Below are 20191 nucleotides of genomic sequence, written 5' to 3'. Positions count from 1 at the left end.
AAGATGGAAGGTGAGAGGAGGCCACACTCATTATGATGACACACTTAAAGGATCACACATATTGTGTTCACCCAATCCTCATTATGACAAGCACTGAATACTGGAGAACTCTACCCAAGAATATCAAACACATGTCACATGTCCATAATCCTCATAACATAATGTTTTCTATCATATCAAGAGCAACAATGAAAACCACTGAGGATATTTTCATACACAGTTTATTCAGAAATCACAAAAGATCACAAAATGTGACATCACTTTACAACAACTTCAGTATGTGATATGAAGTACTCAAACCAATACAATTACATTTAGATCATTATAATAAATCCTTTTTCTCCTACATCTTGCGTTCAAACAATATATTTCAAACTGTAAAATAATATGAGCTGTTACCAGCTTTCATGAGAGTTCGCATTTACTGTGCTATCAACATCAGATAGACGTTAAGAAATCAGAAATTAGACTGTGCATGGACTGCATTACTTGTGCTTTATGTATAAAATATCTTAGTGAGTTTTGAGAATCACTTCACTTTTTACAAACAATGCACCACGTTCAATCAGCACAATACATAACATACAATATATGTTAATGTACACAAACATAGCATTATGTTCAAAAACTCAAATATCATAACATACTTGTGACATTTACAACAGGACTGAACAGTCATATAAATAACGCACTCGGTACTTACCTTCTGATTTCTTAGTTCACAACTAAAAGGATACAAAATACTAAAGGATAAGACTACACATTTGAGCCTTCAGTTTAACTCTTTAACTTGAAACTGGCTTATCGCTGGAACGTACATCAGATCAGTTGCATTGTGGGTGTTTGTTTACCGTGCATAATAAACATGAAAACACTTTACAAACGTGTAAAATTTTGATGTTTGTACCATAGTGACACAGCTCTGGGAGGGGATACGATTCAATTGGAAGTTTTCACTGGAATAATATTGTCTGCATACATGTGTTCATATCCAAACAAAAGGTGCAACTAGAACAACATTAAACAAAATATTATGACAAAAGAATTTTCATATTTACAACTAGTCTTCTTTTCCATAGGTCAAAACATTCCCTACCACGTCTATTTGTCAGTCACATGTGACAGAATCATGTCAATGAACATGACAGGTTATGTTTTAACAGGTCATTGTATGCCTCAATGCAACACTTTTCTCTTCCAACAGTCTCCATTGGACAAATGATATATATGTCATATAACTAGTGTAAAAAGCAATTAAATAAATGTACAGCAGTTGATTATCACAATCTATTAAAGAAAAAAAATATGGTACGTGAAGAAATAATTATTTCAAAGCAAGGAATAAATCAAAACTTGTTACAGATGCATGGTCTTGACTATGTCCAATCCTTGTTACCATGGTTACACAAAAACGCTGATTGAGATCCAATATAGTCTTCTACTGACCATAGTCTTTCCTGACATCTTGTCATACTTGATCTTAATTACCTCCTAAGGAGTAATAGGAACAATTGCAAGGCAAACACTTGCGTAACACGTAGCTGTTAAATAGTTAGATACAAGTCAAAACAGTTCACAGCATGGCCGACATACTGACACTGACTGAAGCAATGTTGTCATTAAACTGATGTTCATATGAACTATATGGTAATGTCAAGACCTACATTTACATTACATTTTCTGTAATATTACAAGTTTTTCAAAATATTAAATATCAACTTTACTTGACATTGCTGATAAATAACAATGATCCTAAACTATCAACAGGTTTTAGAAACCATGTAATAAAACAAAGTAGTCATTCTCAACTACAGACACTATTGAGAATTGTGATAGATATTACAACTGCCGACTTAAAATATCTTGGATCAGATTACAAGGATTGCCGTGTGAGTTGTTCAACTGAAGTCCCTATTGGGGAGGATACAGGGGGCGACGAGGGTCCAGACATAGATGAGGATGCACACCCAGCTGGAGGCCATCTTCACCCACACAGAGGCCATGTTCGCATTCAGAGTCTTGAAGTCCGAGCTAGGCCTAGAAAGCAATACAGAATCATAAGGGTGAACCATCAACTAGGAATCTTACAATTTCAGTCGTGGGAATGATTTCAAAACAGCATACAATCTTCATTTTCAAATGATACTATTAACATGTAAGACTACTTTCAGTTGTAAAAGATGTTTTCCAAAAATACTGGGCCCTTTTTGTACCAAACTTTCTGGGTTTATTTGTGATGGCACAAAAGTGGAGTAATAATTTAATTGACACTGTCATGAACAAAACTTAATAGACATGTGTTTACAACATGAACATGAATAAGCACAGTTCACACACATAACGATTCTGGATAATCAAAGATAAGCATCACAACTGTTTCAATACTATAAGCTTAAAGAGTCTTACTCAAACCAGTTGGTGAGGGTCATCATCACATAGAGGGCGCCGAGGCACATCATCAGGTGGAAGAAGGAGTAGCTGTATGCGACAGTATCTTCCTCATTGTCCCAACTCTTAGAGCCTTTCTCCTCATCAGCAGTTGAGTCAGTCGAACCTGGCACAGCAAAGAAACCTTTTACTATTCAAGCCAGTCAAAACTAGTACAAAAAGGTCATGTATAACAAATACCTTAAACAAACATTGTACTTATCACTTTTTAAGGCCATTTAAGGGAAGTAACTCAAATTACAACTGTCAATATAAGGTTGGTTCAACATGTCATGAGAGACTGGATTCCAAGTATACTGGGATGTCAAGGAAGTAAGTCAGCTATTTACCATTGTCTGATTGCAGAATGGTTTTCTCCGACATGGTCAGCTTCCCCACCTGGCTGTTGGAGGAGGTCCTGACACTACAAGCAGCAGGAGAGGCATCAATACCATCGTACACACTTCAAGTAAACCAGCTAATGCTGTTTTACGTCACAGTCAGCAATGTAACATCAATATCCCTGCAGCCTGTAAGTATCAGCTCTTGATCATACAAACCAGTGGTTGACCATAAGTCCCTCTTAGTCTGGACATGACGACATGCAATGAACAAGTCATCAAGGCTTGCCTCTTACAACAGGTACAACCATAGGTTACTTCCAAACACTTCCCCAATCCCTACTGGATACACACACTTTATGTGAAATGGTTATGCAACATTCAGTTCTGATACTCCAACACAAAACAAGAATATTATTAATACAAATGTAACAATTTGTTGTCATCATCATATTTATATGCATAATTACCTGGCATAGAGAACAGCAAAAACCCAGATAACGAGAGCCAAGATACCCTGCCAGTCAAACACTCCCTTGTCAAAGCTTCCGTTGTTGGGATCAGTGTGGGGTAGAGTGCCATTGAAGTTGACCAGGGAGCTCAAACTGGGGTTGCACTTCTTGTCTACATAGATAAAACATACATCACATCAGATACTTTTTCTATTAACATGACAAAACGTATCTTTAAACAAAATATGTCAACATGTGGCAAAGTTATTTTTGCTATTGAGTATCACTCCAAGCATTAAATTTTGAATATCTGAATCTGAATCATGGGATTTAAATTAACCAATGACATGTCTCAGGTTAAAGCAACTACTGTACTGTTAGGGATCTTATAACAACACATAGGATGGCAGGGTAACTGTGGACATGCAGTATTTACCTGGGCTGTTGGTCATGGCTGACCAGGTGAGGTACATCGTGTACAAAGAGATGACGGATGACTGCAGGAGGCCAGAGCGGGGTTGGTCTGAAACAGAACAGATTGACACTGCACATATCAAAACAACAAGTGCCTGCAAAATGAATAATTAACATTTCTACCATTGAATTTCCCAGAACTTAATCCCTTTTGTATTGAAGTCATTGCATGTGGTGGTGTGTGGTCCTGTGCATATAGAGCTCAGGTCACAAATCAGTTGAAGTTACGTAACATTGGGCACGGTTAGATGAGTGACCGTGTTTGGCAGCTTGACTCCTGAGAGTTTCTAGGACTTCAGTCCTGCCCCAAAACGAAGCCCATGCAACACATTGGGCAAGTGAGTTTGTTAAAAATTGCCTCTGTTCACCCAGCAGAAAATGGGTACCTGGTGGGATAAGTCATGTGACTAATAACCTTGTAGCGCCTCACAGGCAGCTTGGGTTATCGGGGGTAATAATAAGCTGTGCTGTGATTGTTAGCGCTATGAGTATACCTAGTGGATGGAGTTTAGCGCATTATAAATGCACTTATTATTATGTTTTACAGATTAGAGATGAAAATGCAGCAAAGAGGGTTCGGGTGATCCTGGCACAGTCAGGCTGGTAAGGCTTATCATCAGCTCAGGGCCCCTCGCCCCCTCTACACCCAGCCCAGACAGTGAATGGGACTTCTCCCAGGAAACGCTGCCTAGTCGAACCCACCAAGAACTTTCTGGAGAATATGAAGGCTCCCCAACACTGCAGCCTTCTGCATTACCCAGAGTGTCAGAAGGGCTGTGCTCTCGGTGGAGAACCCGGGCACTCTCCTTATCTGCGCCAAGAGGTCAGGAGGTCCAAACCAAGGGCACCGAGAACAATGGGGAGCCAGACAACAATGTACTTGAGATGCAAGCGAGACATTTCAAAGGCGAGGTCCGCATATTTATCATGCTTTTCCCGAATCTTGCCAATCACATTGCCGTCAAAAGGGACAGAAAATTCAATGATATAAATAAATTCATTTGCTTTATCAAAAAGGACAAGATCAGGTTTGTTGGCAGGAATTCTTCTGAGGCTGTATATAGGCCTATTCCACAGAAGTTTGAAAGCATCATTTTCCATGACGCCCTGGACATGTTCAGGGTCGTGCCATGGATGGACCTCAGAGTCAAAGCCACATACATGGCGGAGACGGTAGTAAAAGCAACGAGCCATGCCATCATGTCGTTTAAGATATGCTGTTTGTGCCAAGGAAGGGCATCCACTGATAAGATGTTGGACAGTCTCTGAAAATTCATTACATAGTCGACATTTCATATTGATATTTTTAGAATCACATTTTGGCAATTATCAGCAGCAAAAAGGAAGCTCTCAGTTTCACATTTAAGACTATTATTATTATTATTATTATTGAAATGAAGTAAACACATTGACAATTCCTAGATCCACCACAAGAAAAACTTCCTTTCAAAATAATAGGCTCACCAGTAATACGGTTAATTCAAATAATTACTGAGTAGGGAGCATTAGATTTTATATTTTTCTTGCCCAAATTTAATCCGAGACTAGTTCCCTTTGTTAACACCTCTGGTAGCAGAAATACTGCCATTGGTTAACCACACTAAGAGGGTTTTTCGCCAATTCATATATTTGACACAGGCATAGATTGCAAGGGTTTGTAATGGAATAATTAGGGCTGCAACAATTCAACTATAAGGCCAACATGATACATATCACAAATAGGGGGTAACAAACACAAATATTGGGAAATGAATAAAATAATAAGTCATCAGTTAATGTATTATTCATTATATTTAGTGAAACAATAACAAATAGTTCTATGGCATGTTTTCACAATGTTGAAAGTGTTAATTACTGGCAAAATAACTATTGACTATTATCCTGCATGGGTTGGAAATATTCCATTTTGCACATCTTGGGGGGATAAAATATACACAAATTTAAGTAAGGACATTCTTTTTAAAAAAATCACAAATATTTGATTTTAGTGATTGTGTTATGAGAGTGTGTTTTTGCAATTTGTGTTAACATTGATTAAGTGATAGTTATAATGGGTCACAATGTTTAAAGTTTAGAGTGTGGGTTGTGGCTCACATCTCGCATATCATATATACTTAACCGCAAAAGAAACGTCACTTTTCAAAACCAAATGCAAAATTTTGTTCTTGCAAGGTGGTGTTTTTATTATGATTGTACTGTTTTGTTAACATGTTTTTCAATCCAAATTGACAGTTATTACCAACATCAGTGTGTTTTTGATGAAAGAGCCTATCGACCAAACGCACAGAAAAAGGCAGACATGGTAAAAGGTCACATTCGTGACATTGAAAATGCACGTGCATGTCATGACAACCCTACCAATGAAAGCGAGTACAAAACTCACCTGAAATCATTTTTGTTTTGACACAACCACCATGCCACGTCTTACAAGAGATCAGAGGAATCAAACCGTGGGACAGTTGCAAGTTGTCCAGACTGCACGGAGGGTAGCCAATCATTTTAATGTTCATGTTAGGTCAGCAGGAGTGATATCAGGTCACTAACAGCATTCAAGACAGTCCACGCAGTGGGCGACCTTCAGTACCATCACAACGTCATGTGCGCCACCATCTGCAGGATCGCTTCCCCAAAGCGACGGAAACCTCACAACAGACCCATCAGTGCTGATACAGTGCGTGGGCGTTTGCACGAAAGAAACCTCTACTGTCACAGATCATATCGTAGTCCTGTCCTCACCACTCATCACCGCCAAAACCGACCAAAATGGGCAAGGCAACTCAGCATCGAAATTGGCGTTATCGACAATGGAGAATTGTGCTGTTATCTCATGAAAGCCGATTTTGTGTTTCGACAGTTGATGGCAGAGTGAGAGTATGACGAGGGCGCGGTGAAATGTTTTCCAATGAGTGTATTGTTGAAAGAGACTTGTGTGGTAGTCCAAGCATCATGAACCAGTTAGTTAATACCGTGGTGTTCCAGAATCTTGGATCAGGATGAGGAAATGACATGATAGCTGCTCGCTATATTGATTAAGTCATAAGACCCAACGTTGTACCACATTTTGGACGTTACAGAAATCACATCTTCCAGCAAGACAACGCTCGTGCCCACACTGCCAGAGCAACATTGGACTTCCTAAGATAGCATGGCATCCAAACCCTACAAAATCTTGCACTCACTCCGAATTTAAGTCCAGAAGAACATCTTAGGGACGAGATTCAAAGAAGACTGAATGGCCTCCAACCAAGGCTGACAACTACGACTGGACTCAATCAGGCATTTCGCAGAGTATTGACCCAAGTGCGTATGACCTTCATCGACCGGCTTATTCATTCCATGTACAGACGATGCAACGATTTCATCGATGCCCATATAGGCCACACGATACTGACTTTGGGGTATCTTAATGGTACCATTTTTGGTGATTTTGTTTGTGTGAACTCTAAATGTGTTTCCCAAAAATGTGTTAACCATAATTGTCAAGTTTGAACTCAGTCTTCCATTTTGATTGTTAATAAGAGTGAATTAAAGTGTGTGCTTTAAGAAACCCCTATCAATGCAACATTTCTTTTGTGGTTCAATATATGTTCAATGGCAATAGTATTTTTAGCGGCACGCCTTTTTGATAGCTATTTAGAGTTGCCTCCCTTGGCAATCTTGTATATTTACGGCTTTCATCATGCCGTGTGTTCTTCAACATTCTGAGTGGATAATGATGCTGCCTAGCTTTGCTAGTAGTAGTATGCTCGAGAACTGTGTAAGAGCTATATAAAGGCTGGTTGTTGTGTTGTGCGACGAAGTTATACACATCTGTCTGCCGTCATCGAGCTGATACATCTGCCTGCCGTCGTCAAGTCTGTCTGTCAACATTTCAAGATCGTGCTTGACTATTCAACTACTGTCATTGTAAACAACCTTCAATCTGCATATCTGTTCTCACCGTGAATGAGTGAGTGAGTGAGTTTAGTTTTACTCCGCACTCAGCAATATTCCAGCTATATGGCGGCGGTCTGTAAATAATAAAGTCTGGACCAGACAATCCAGTGATCAACAGCATGAGCATCGATTTGCACAATTGGCAACCAATAACATGTGTCAACCAAGTCAGCGAGCCTGACCACCCGATCCCGTTAGTCGCCTCTTAGGACAAGCATGAGTTACTGAAGGTAAATTCTAACTCGGACCTTCCTGGGTATTACCGTGAATGTCAAGACTCTGGTGAGTTAATATTTTATATTTGTGACCCAATATTTTAGATTTGTGATTCAATGGCATTGTACTAGATATCTGTATTGTCATTCATTGTAGCTTGTTCATAGTTTGCTCAATATATTATTGAATATTTTAGACTTGTCTGTGTTCTATTTTGCTGGTTCAAAGGGGACTCTTAAACCTTTTGTCACGGCAAATTATTAACCATAACAATTGCAAATTGAATACATGAAGGGATACGGTTCAATTCAGAGAATATGTAATTGTGTCAGTGCTGTTGTTAATGACTACTTAATTATTTCCAGACAGCCATGAATAAAAACTCAATGACACAGTTGTCCAACATTAAATATGAACAAGAAGATAAAGTCATCAATATCCCCCGCAATGGCAAAATACTCTTCATGATTATGTCTATGAGTTATGATTATGTCAAATATTTAGGTGTGTATATAGAAAAGTGGAAGGAGAGTATTGAAAGGTTTTTAAAGTTCTGCTCCAGAAAGAAGCACTATCACCAATTTCAGTCTATGTCAAACTTGTTGCCATGGAAATGCCAAAGATATTTTATTCAGAAATCCAAAACTACCAAAAGGCACCAGTACACCACCAGATCTATGTATGTGCCAAGTTTGGTGAAGAAACATTGAACGGTTTTAGAGTTCTGCTCCGGAAAAGTGCACTACCACCAATTTCAGGCTAAGTCAAACCTTGTTGCCAAGGAAACAACAAAAATATTTTATTCAGAATTCCAAAACTACCAAAAGGCACCAGTACACCACCAGATCTATCTATGTGCCAAGTTTGGTGAAGAAATAGTGAAACGGTTTTAGAGTTCTGCTCCGGAAAAGACAAATGTGCACAGATGGGCGGACGTACTCCATTTTAATACCCCCACAAAATGCGTTGCGGGGGATAATTATGAGTTGTGTCACATTGCTAAACTCAGCACCCTGATGACTCCTGTGTATTTCAATGCAATATGCATAACTTTGCAGGTCATCATAACCATCAATATACATGAAAACAAAAGCCAGTACGCACTCATTTTTACAGACAGTAAAACTCTGCATTTCATCCTAAATAATTCTTACTAGATCAATTTTTGTATCAATAAACCAACCATATTTAATTTACTGTTACCATTCTTGGTCCAGAAAAGCTAACTTTCAATATCTATCTCATTGTTACCCTGATGACCTTCACCTCTAACTGCTTTCTCACACGTAAAAAGTGAAAAGACATAGGCAATGATACACTACATCAAATTGTAAGCTCTACATGGCATCTGCTTGTTGCCAAATGGTTAAACAAAGGATGTGATCCTAATCCTGTTAAATATGACCTGCCTCAAACAGTATGGGTCTTAGACTATTACTGCTTGTACTGGTATCTGGGTCACATCAGTCATGACTAGCTGAAACTGTGACACAGAAGTGATGAGTATGTTACTTACAGTCCTGGATCTTGGGCAGCACAGCAAGGATGCTGATGAGCACACACAGGACCAGGTTGAATGACAGGAAGAACTTGTGTAACTTGCAGGACTCGTCCTAGAATGTCAATAGGAATGCATCTTACATAGTTGATTTAACTTATGTAACTTGTATAAGTAAGTGAGCTTGGTTTTACGCTGCTTTTAGCAATATTAGAAATGGGCTTCACACATTGTACTCATGTGGGGGATCGAACCCGGGTCTTAGGCGTGACGAGCTAACGCTTTCACCACAAGGCTACCCCACCGCCCCATAACTTGTATGACTCATCCTAGAATGTCAATAGGAATGCATCTTACGTAGTTTATTTTACTTATGTAACTTGCATGACCCGTCTTAGAATGTCAATAGGAATGTGTCTTGCGTAGTTGATTTAACTTGTGTACAGCATTTTGTTTGATTGCAGTTGGGATATGAAAAAAATACTTTTAAATAGTTAGCAAGCCTGGACAAGCCAAATACATTGTCACCTCTCACAAGCATGTAAAGTTGAAGACGAGTTTATACCAGATCTTCACTGGGTATTATGCCAATACAGAATACAATGCTACTTAGTGACGGAGGATTTATACTGACAGTGTTTACGTTGTTTATGGTCAGCATTCTAACTACAGGACAACTTAACCACAATTATCCTGTTTCCAGTTTTTGGACAAATCTCACATCGTCATTCAAGAGCATTCAGTATTTATCATTTGACTGTTCAAATTGGGTCCACTGCTAACATCACAAAGACATATACTAGTATAAAAACGCTGTCAAAAACAGCATCATAGTGAATTATACAAAGATTACTGAAGTTGTAATGAAACTGCCATCTGTTGACGCTGTATGGCGTGTGAGACTTACACTGGCATAGAATACGAAGAAAACTGCCACCAAGGCTATGGCAACACAGTAGAAAAACCCTGTGAAGAACAGCAGACCTGGAACACAAAAATTTGTATTAAATCATGGTCAACAACGTCAGTAAGGATGGTTAAGCAATAAGACCAAACCTTTCACGAATAATAAGAATGCAAGTCACTACCAACACAGACAACACGCACACAAACAAAAAAGAAGGCTAATTTACAATCCAACATTTAGCTTCTTATGTAAATGTAGTACAGACACATTTTATTACTTTCATAATCTGTTAATACTGATGAGAACTGATGATTCATAGACTATCTACAAGAATACAAAAGCAATAGTATCTGGAGTGAACACATGAGAAAGCTGCACAGAAAAGTGTCCAAGAGCAGTCAGAGATTTAACCAATATCATTAATTAGTAGGCTCCATGCTGCATAATACCAAACCCTCCTCATGAGACAGGGAGGACATCTCACCGATGTAGTAGCATCTGGAGCCGGTTTCCTCCCACTTGCCAACCCAGCTCTCAGCCCAGCCATGAGCAAAGTCCACCAGCAGAATCAGCTGGATGATAATGAAGATGAAGGCTCCAATCATCCCAATCACCATCCATGCTGAAATGATCATCACGTTTCATGTTAACAAATACCTTGAACTGTACCTCGCCAGCATGTAAATAACTCTTCTGGAATTATCAGATTATCATTGGACTTCCGGGATTAACAGTAGACTTGTTAACAATGTGATCTGCAATACAACCAAAATGGGAAGGTGTTTGGAGAAATTATGTAAATAAATGTATTCTTCCATGCGCTTTATTCATAATGAACCTAACTGAAATCTCGCTGGTTAATGCACATTAACACCATGAACATGATTGAAATGAAGAATAATGAAACAATATCAAAAGGGTTAACCGCCTTGATTATAACAATAACAAGACTTATACAAATTGCGTAGAATTGATATGCTTCGTTCTTGAACACAAATATATGAAAATCATAGAAGAAAAAAAAGGTACAGCTTGGTAGCCATAACACCAAGGGCACAACAATAAAATGTGGGTTAAGTTGGTGCACTTTTGACAGTTTTTAGAATAACAAGTAACCCAATGTTTGTTAATAGAATTAATGTATAAACTGTATGGCCTAAAGACTATAAGCTGATTCTGTATATTTCTGAATAGTGAGGAACCTATAGCATGTACAGGTTATTTAAAGGTAACTGCAATTACAAGATGCTTTAATCACAATCTTTGTGTCACAGTTCAGTAGGCCCATGACAGTGATTGAATCAATTAACATGAAGCGCTTCACTGAGTACAAAGACCTCACCCATCAAACAAGACACAACAGACAATGTCACGTACACACAGTATCTATGACTGATGATAACAAACAACCACATTCATCACACAGTGGTTATAACAAACATTGCCAAAAATGTACATACAAATTCATCATCTCCATATTTTTCACTGTACAACAGCAGCACCATATGCGAGTGTGTCCCAGTCCACCTAGCTGTGAATGGGTACCTCATAAGGATTGGAAAGCCACATTAACTTGGCGCGCCTAGTGGCTGCACGAGTTGTATGATCCCCAGGGAGTTGAGATTGAAAATATGATGTACCGTTGAGACTGACATCCAATGATCGAGGAAAAACAAAGTGCTTTGAGCATGCATGTAGATGGGATAGCACTTTATAAATATCCGTATAATAATAATAATGCTGATGTAATTAATATTAAAACAAACCTTGGCCGAAGGCTCCTTGTGGAATGAAGAAGGCTCCAACACAAATACCAATGATGATCAGGATCTTAAAGAACCAGAACCTGAAAACAAAATAAAAAGTCTTGATAAATGAAGCACATGTTGAAGAGAAATTTCTTAATGCTATGGGAATAACTTCAAGTTACTTGTTTACAACAGATATCTCACTGTCTGATCATGTTGAAGCTAGTTTTATGCAGTTTCAATTTCAATTCAACACTAAATAATTAAATCTATCAAAACTACTACTAGTAGCTTATTTATGCAGTTCTATGTAAATATGATCCAGAAGTAGCTAGCTGATAATGGATTTTATCATATAATGGAGGGTGTTATCGGTGCAATAAAGCAATCTGATAAACTTGGTATCAAAATCTGACAACTATGCAAGTTACGTCAATCCACGAACTACTTTCGCAAAATTCATACACGCCATGCGAATCCTAAAATGTTTTAACATTTCATTGATGATGTCGCCGAGAGTTTACATTGTTTGTAAACAAACATGGCTGCCCCCATTCTCAAACTTGGTGATTCTGTAAGAATTGATGACAGATCGAGGTTCTGGAGTCGTTACTGCAGTCTTTGGAAAACATGAAACGGAGTACTTCGTTCAAATTGAAGGTACGGATTATGAGGCACAATTGAAAGGCAATCGTCTAAGAAAGGTACCAACCAAGGATTTCGATTTATCGATCACAATACAGACGATGAACTGATTCCGTCAGGTATCAACTGATATTGATGAGGTGATTACCCACAGTGAAAATTGAAACACTCCCAAGAAAACCCTGCCTGATTTTGTTGTTCATTTTAGACAGAAAGATCTTATTTTAAGCATGAGTTATGTTTGCACTGCACTAGCGACTAGTCACAACCATATGCCGCCATCATGAACGACCTTCACCTTGGTGTACCGCTAAGTATTCTTACGCGAATGCTCGATTCTTTTCATTTAAATACATACGATTTGCTTCTTCTTTAAGAGTAATTTTAAGAATGACATTATATGAAAAAGAGATGATTAACCTCGTGTGTGTTTCCGTATCATAAATATCATCATCAAAGGCTCGCATAATGCAATTTTTATTCCTAATATATGATATTAATGATACGGAAACACTCAGTTAATAATCTCTATTTATCATGTTCAGGTGTTTGTCACAAGTATGACATCAGCAGCCCATATGAGCAAGGTGCAATGACACCAGCACTATCCTGGGCATGCCAAGAATATTCCCACATTTGCACTCATGAAGTTAACACCTGCAGGGATTTACAGGACACGAATTCCTGTGTCCTATAAACACAAAAATTGACAATGAACGCAAACGAAATTTATTAGGGCATCCACAGGGACACAGAAAAAGGCCAAATACTTTTGTAAAAATTCCAATCAAGTAACAAGAAGTTATCACTGAGTTTGCTACTAGCTGAGTTATGGGATCATTTGCAATTTCATTACTGTAACAATTAATGTGATGATCATGATACCCAATACAATAACAGTATCAATAATAATATTTAAGTGTCTGGGAATCCCCATTTTGTTGTCCAAGACCCCTGAAGTGTATAAGCATGAGTCCCAGGCACCCTCAAATACAGGACTCATGGTAAATCCCTGACCTGTCTTTAGAACAACAATGCTACACAACATGGTTTCCCAATCACCCCCATCATATTCAATAAGTCTGTGAAAGTGACAAAGTCTCATTGTACATCTATGTAGAGAACAGGACATCACAATGACTAACACAGTCAATGTAATGGTGGAAATTTCCCAAGATGTCTATGAACCTGAGCTGATGAAAAGTGTTCATCATCATGATCATTGATTACAGTAATTATCTCATCATTCAAAAGGGATCATAAAGATGTGTCAAATAGATGCTGAAATAATATATATTGCTGTAGGATGTTGCTCTCTGTCAGTCTATACACAGACTGAGTCAACAGACAGAGAAAATATTCGATCACAGGCATGCTTTCACCCCTTCCAACATTTGCAAAAACGCTGAGTTCAGAAACAATGCATTAGCATTTTATTTATGCTAGTCAATTTCCAGATATTTCCTCAAGAATCTATGATTAGTCGATCAGTCTCACAGTCGCATGAAACATTTATAAAGGTGTAGTTAATGAGCTTCTGAATATCAGGTTCGAGGCCACAAAGAAATTTCCTCTTCCAGTGGAAAAGCTTTAACTTCACATGAAAAGATCACATGGCATTGGATACATTCCATGGTCAGGTACAAGCAAAAATTATAGCTTTCCCTGCAGTCAGTCATCAAGAACTACCCCCACCACACTCACCTAGGATCTATTGTTTGCATACAGTCCCCATAAAACTGTGGTCTTACAACATGCATGGCATACAACAATTAGCTAGGCGTATTTTCTAAGAATTCCAAAACTACCCCAAGGCACTATCCTAGTGCCAAATACATGAAATAAGCCTGTCTACTGCTGGGTTAATTTCACTACACAACAAGAACTTACCCATTCTGTAAGCCAGATCTTGGGTCCTTTGAGGAGCTGACTTTTATCATAATTAGCATGAAGAGGAAGAAGAAGGCAGCCATAGAAAAGCATACTCTGTAGACAGCCAGGTACCCCACAACTTCATCACACACTTTGCCAGAGCCAATTTGGTACCCCAGTTTGGGGTTACATAACATTGGTATCTGAATGAGAAGAAAGGCAAGCCCATTGGTATAACATAGGTGATAGAGTAGTAACAGAAAGAAGACTGAAATTTACAAAGTAGAAGCCATTCAATTTCATGTACATCTTCAAGAAACTCTGCTCACTTTAGGATGTATATTGTCCAGAACATCTGCCCATTTCAGTACATATATCACATCCAGAATGCAAAGGCCTACTGATCAAACTACCTATCAACATGATCCAGTATCCTGATGCTCCACAACTGAAGCAGAGAGTCGTCAAATCATGTTCTCATCGTAACGATCATATACATCACTACATGGTATATATATCCTGACCCATGGCACAGATCTGGCAAGAAACTAATGCATGAAAATGATGAAGGCATCTATCGATTATACGTAAGGGCATGCCTCGTGACTTGATTTACCTGGATAGGGCATATAGTATTTACCAAATTTGAAACACAGTTTGAACACGTTTTGGATGACAATCAATACAAAATGAACTGCTATGAAACCATGCATGGCAGTATGGGTACATGCATCAGTTTGTATCTGTATATATGGTATACAACTGTTGAAAACAAACACACTCAAGATAGGTCCTTGGGTGCTATAGTTACAACTTGACAAGGTTATTTAGCCTGAATGAGTTTGTTGGAACATGTTCTAATACCATGTCTAAGGGGACACAACTCTGCATTCAAGGACATCTTACTTTGACAAGTGGGATATTCATGCACCCTCATAATGCATTCATGCTCACTCTCCAAAACAATTATATACCTCAATATACTGTATGTTTTATCACACCATGTTTAATAAAGACTCAATACACACCTTGTCCAGTTGTTCTCGAATCCCTGGTGTCAACATAATGGCTGCTACCACAGTCCCGATGAGCAGCAAAAAGGCATAGGCAATTCGAGTAACTGTCGAATTCTTGGTGGAAGGACAGCACGCACAGCAGAGACTGCATGCTGCACTACCAAAACAGCAGGCAAGCTGAAACAATCCCCAGTGAAAACACATCTCTGAAAATATTCAACATTTTAGCACTTTACAAAACACCAAAATTATTTTCTCTTGAAAATACTTAGTTCTTTAACTTATCATAACCATGTTGAATAATTTAACTTAAGGATTTCTAACAACAATGGGTGATGTGTATACCAGTATTACCACACTCAAAACTCATGAGCAATACTGACTCTAAATGTGTGTCCACCTGCAGTAATCAGTATTCAGAGGATTAAGGATGTACAACATTTGAGGAAAACTTTTCTTCATGAATATTTACATCCATCGGTGAGAAACATTTTTTTTTGTGGGATGGGCCGATGAAAATATAATATATTCATGGTATTCAAACATTACCTTATGGTTTGGAATGATAACATGGCAATACACTTTTCAACCAACATGCAATGTGACACCTTTTTCATTTCAAGTACAGGCATCCCTCGCCATAACGCGGGTCTTGGGGTCCATGGATGTCCCCCCGCATTATTAGACACCCGCGTTATAAGTAACGATTACATAACGCGGAACAAAGGCCAAGTAAAATCGTATTTTCCATGGACATAACAAAACTGCTATTTCGTGTATTGTGCCCAGTCAAAACTATATCGTATTGTTGGAGGTGAAAAAAAACCAAAATATGTGTGAATCAAAAATAGATGTATGAACATGAAACTTGCAATCAAACATCACAAGACATGATAATTCAATTGTTGTTCCTGTCATGCTACCTGTTATTCAACTAAGCCGGAAATAGCAATCAGCTGGGCACACATCGATGTTTTGGTCCAATGTACCGGTGATTCAGTTAAAAACGATCCGAAAATATAACATCAAAGAATTTCTATTCCATTATCAGAATAATTTATATGTCAAGCAGTTATTCTAACAGAGATCTTATATATTGCTATGGTATAAGTATAATGCATGTTTTCTACAATCATATTTAACATAATAATAAGCATTGCTAAGCACTTTGGGTTACCTGGCTGGATACATTTTACGTAGGAGACAGTTTGACAAGTCACCGCTGACTTCCTGCGGTACGTGCCACTTTGATTGTAAAAACAAAATGTTGGCAATTAATTGTCAAATATGACTTCAATAAGTCAATAACGCGGGTCTTGGGGTCAATGGATGACAAGGCTGTAATCTGTTCGTGATTGCTGAGAAAAATGTGAAATTGGTGTTTTCGCAGTAGGCGCGAAAAACGGACCCTCACGAATGTGGTAAGCGGGTGTTGTATGGAATGAGGTAATGCCATTTCACTCACGGTTTCTCCGTTGTTATTGTAGACAGTTTTAATGAATGAAAATGGGATTGAATTTAATCAAATAAAATGTGTTTTCTGACATCATACATTCTCGGATGGCGGTGTTTACCCGCGCAATTACGCGAGTGTGTTGCATCATAAGAAACGTTGTAAGTACTCGGCTGATAATCAACATGTTTCGCTGTTCATCAATTATTATTGAAAAAGACCCTGCATGTTTTAAGCATCTGAAAAACCATGAATATGTACGATAAACACTGTTAATTGCAATCCGCACTGAATTTCACTACTTTATAACGTGATTAATCAGAGCTCAAGAGCGGATTTGTTGATGTGCTATTTTCGATGACGTGAATATGTGTGATCACTGGGCAACTTTTTTTATGGGAGCCACGGATTACCCCGCGGTTTAACCGAATCCGCGGTATCGCGAAAAGCGTTATTGCGAGGGATGACTGTACTAGTAATAAGAATCCAATATGTGTGACCAACTTGTGTTATTCCAGGACAAGCCGGATGTTTTTCATATTGGTGTATGAACATCAGAACAACTTCAAACAAGAACAATAACTCTGGTCCTGTTTGATGCCAATGGTACTAAATATCACCAAAGTATACTGTATTGCTGTTATGGTTTGTTTTTATCTATTTCTTTTAAGGAATTAACAACCTCTCTGATACACTGACTGACTGACTGAGTTTAGTTTGACATTCAAGCAATATGAAGGTGGGACACAGAAATGGGCTTAACACATTGTGCCCATGTGGTTAACCCACTTCGGCGATGGCGAAATAACATATTCTAACAGGCTAATAATCCATATATTTCCAAAAGAACATTTCTGAATACATATTCGTTTAATAATCACAAAAGAACATTTCTGAATAACGTTTATGAATCACAAATGGGTTTTGTTTTATGGAATATGAACATGCTAATACAAAAATGGTTATGTCAGATATATAATTTCCTAGAACAGATCTTCAAAAATGACAGTAAAATATTTCCCAAACTGAACATTCATATAATCCTGCTGCCATATCCCTGCTGGGATTTTAAAATGAATATGCTGAAAAAAATTATGAAGGACGCAAGAAACATCAGACTAAAATATACCCACAGATGTCAAATGTAAGCCCAATGTTAAAGACTGAAGTTGATTACTTATACATAATAATATATTGTTTTGAAACCCGTAGCAATTTATAATTATATTTCCTCAAAATGTTGGAAAGTAGAAGTAAAATCTCCAAAACAAGCCCGCAAGATCGTCAGAAAAACACTCAATTGGACCCATGAGAGCTGTTATGTAAACTAACACGAGTGTATTTGAATCTCTGACCATTCATTCGTTGGTTTCACATTACTTTTCAACTCGCTGTGTGCATGCGCAGAGCGTGTGAAAACTATCCACTGGCATGCTTCCAGTTTGGTCGTATTTTTATCGATAGCATAAACACTCCAAAGAAAACAAAAATCAAAACAAATTATATAGTTTTATGTCGAATACAACTGATCCCAGTTGATTTATGAAACAGAGGCCGGGATTAGTTGAATAAATAGCTTCAGTTATGTTAACAAGCTCCTGTATAAAGACATCTCACCACCACCGTCCTCCCTGCACATCCCCTTCTCACAACTAAACAAACACATATCTGATGGAGTTGCAACCAAAATAGGCCATCAATTATTGAAAAGCAGAGGAAAATGGAAGTATGTACTCAGCTATGAACAGTTGTCACAACGTAAATAATTTTCATAACAACTTTTATTTAGCGTGCATTTACACTATCAATTAACTTACGAACAAACCGGAAGCATGCCAGTGGATATTTTTCACACGCTCTGCACATGCGCTCAGCGAGTTGAAAAGTAATGTGAAACCAACGAATGGCATTATTCCTATTAAAACTAATCACCAGGAAACACAATTCTGCTAGCTGGAAAGATTCCCGCCCATAACCCCCGTTTTTATCATTCTCTGTCTAAGATTTAGAGTAAGAATAGATGTTTTTTTATGGAAAACCTACCCTAACACTAAACCTAGTAACATAACGCTAAATCTAAACCCAAACCCTTGAAATAATCATAATAAATAGAATATATTTCGAGCGTGGGTTATGGTCGGAACTCTTACCATAATCGATTTAAGTACTCTGGATATTACAGAATTTTCAGAATTGTAAGCTTACACTGGGTAGATTAATGAGTTGCTATCACTAAGAATAGGATTTGAATGCTATTAGAAATAATAGAATACGACTGTAAATGTGGCCATGACCGGGATTTATACGATAATCAAGTTAAGCAGTTATGTGATAAAACTTTCAGAACACATATAATGTAGGCAATCACGAAAATATTGTGACAAGTAAGCTGTGTTTAGACTTAGGTATTGTCATCCAACAATGGTGGCAGTTATACGGAACAATATGCTTCACTTCCGCCAACACGCACCTATATTATTCGTAAAATCCAGCTGATAACACGTTCTTATCTAAAGCAACAAGACAGTTTCCAGTGGGACTAGCATAAGAACTTTCAAAGTGATACATAAGATTATAATGCCAAATGTGAAAGCAGACAGTCATACTGAGGTTTCTTAGTACTGGTCATGAATTGTCATTTTTACTTTGTTTATGTTATTAATTCAGTCCTTTGTAAATACAATCCTTGCGATTTCAGTCAAAATTTCTAATTACTTACGCTGCCAATAATACAACCCATCTTCAGTCAGTTGCCTGTAATATGACTGTGTAAAACGTCAAAGAAACAACAAACTTCAACGTGAGTCTGACTCAAAGGTTATTCCGATTTCAACCAGTGTTTACTTGCGAAATAAAATGGCCGACGGACTATGACGTCAACGTCATGTGATGATCACTTCCTGTTACTCAAGCGCGGTAAATTTGAAATTAGAATAATTTGCTATATCGAAAAACATTTTGTGAAACAGGCAATCACCAGTGGCGTAACTCTATCATTATGAAAAAAGCCCGTGCTTACACATGATTTCTGCTAAAAGAAGTTAGTTTTTCTAATTCTTGCCAAAAATACCCACAAACACTTTTTCAGAACAATTTAAGGGATGGTTATCTCTCTATGAATCATAGAGACTACAGTATTCTTTGATAACAAAGCATTACCAATACAGTAACCATGTACAGGAAACTTGTTATTCTTCATATGATAC

General features: G+C 37.9%; 1 protein-coding gene across 1 annotated transcript; it reads right to left on the bottom strand.

Moving 5' to 3' along the window:
- Nucleotides 1–203: 203 nt before the first annotated feature.
- Nucleotides 204–19855, bottom strand: LOC124259018 (serine incorporator 3-like). Its single transcript, XM_046693091.1, has 12 exons — nt 19705–19855; nt 15545–15709; nt 14535–14719; nt 12018–12097; nt 10736–10873; nt 10252–10328; nt 9363–9459; nt 3657–3743; nt 3239–3392; nt 2778–2851; nt 2407–2554; nt 204–2037 (listed from the first exon to the last, which is right to left on the bottom strand). The coding sequence occupies exons 1-12, from the start codon at nt 19723–19725 to the stop codon at nt 1899–1901; spliced, it is 1365 nt and encodes a 454-aa protein (XP_046549047.1). The 5' UTR covers nt 19726–19855; the 3' UTR covers nt 204–1898.
- Between the last annotated feature and the right edge of the window lie 336 nt (nt 19856–20191).

This window comes from Haliotis rubra, unplaced genomic scaffold (assembly GCF_003918875.1).
Source record: "Haliotis rubra isolate DU_JTF1 unplaced genomic scaffold, ASM391887v1 Scf707, whole genome shotgun sequence".
In the NCBI taxonomy this organism is placed as follows: domain Eukaryota; kingdom Metazoa; phylum Mollusca; class Gastropoda; order Lepetellida; family Haliotidae; genus Haliotis; species Haliotis rubra.
Note: the sequence above shows the minus strand (reverse complement) of the source record. Positions and strands in the feature narration are given on the sequence as shown.

Coding starts and splice junctions, on each gene's coding strand:
- LOC124259018 (XM_046693091.1), bottom strand. CDS start 19,725: ATGGGTTGTATTATTGGCAGC. Junction 9,460..10,251: donor TCTTCGTATTCTATGCCAGT/GTAAGTCTCACA, acceptor TTGACATTCTAG/GACGAGTCCTGCAAGTTACA. Junction 3,744..9,362: donor GCTGCCCAAGATCCAGGACT/GTAAGTAACATA, acceptor GTTCTGTTTCAG/ACCAACCCCGCTCTGGCCTC.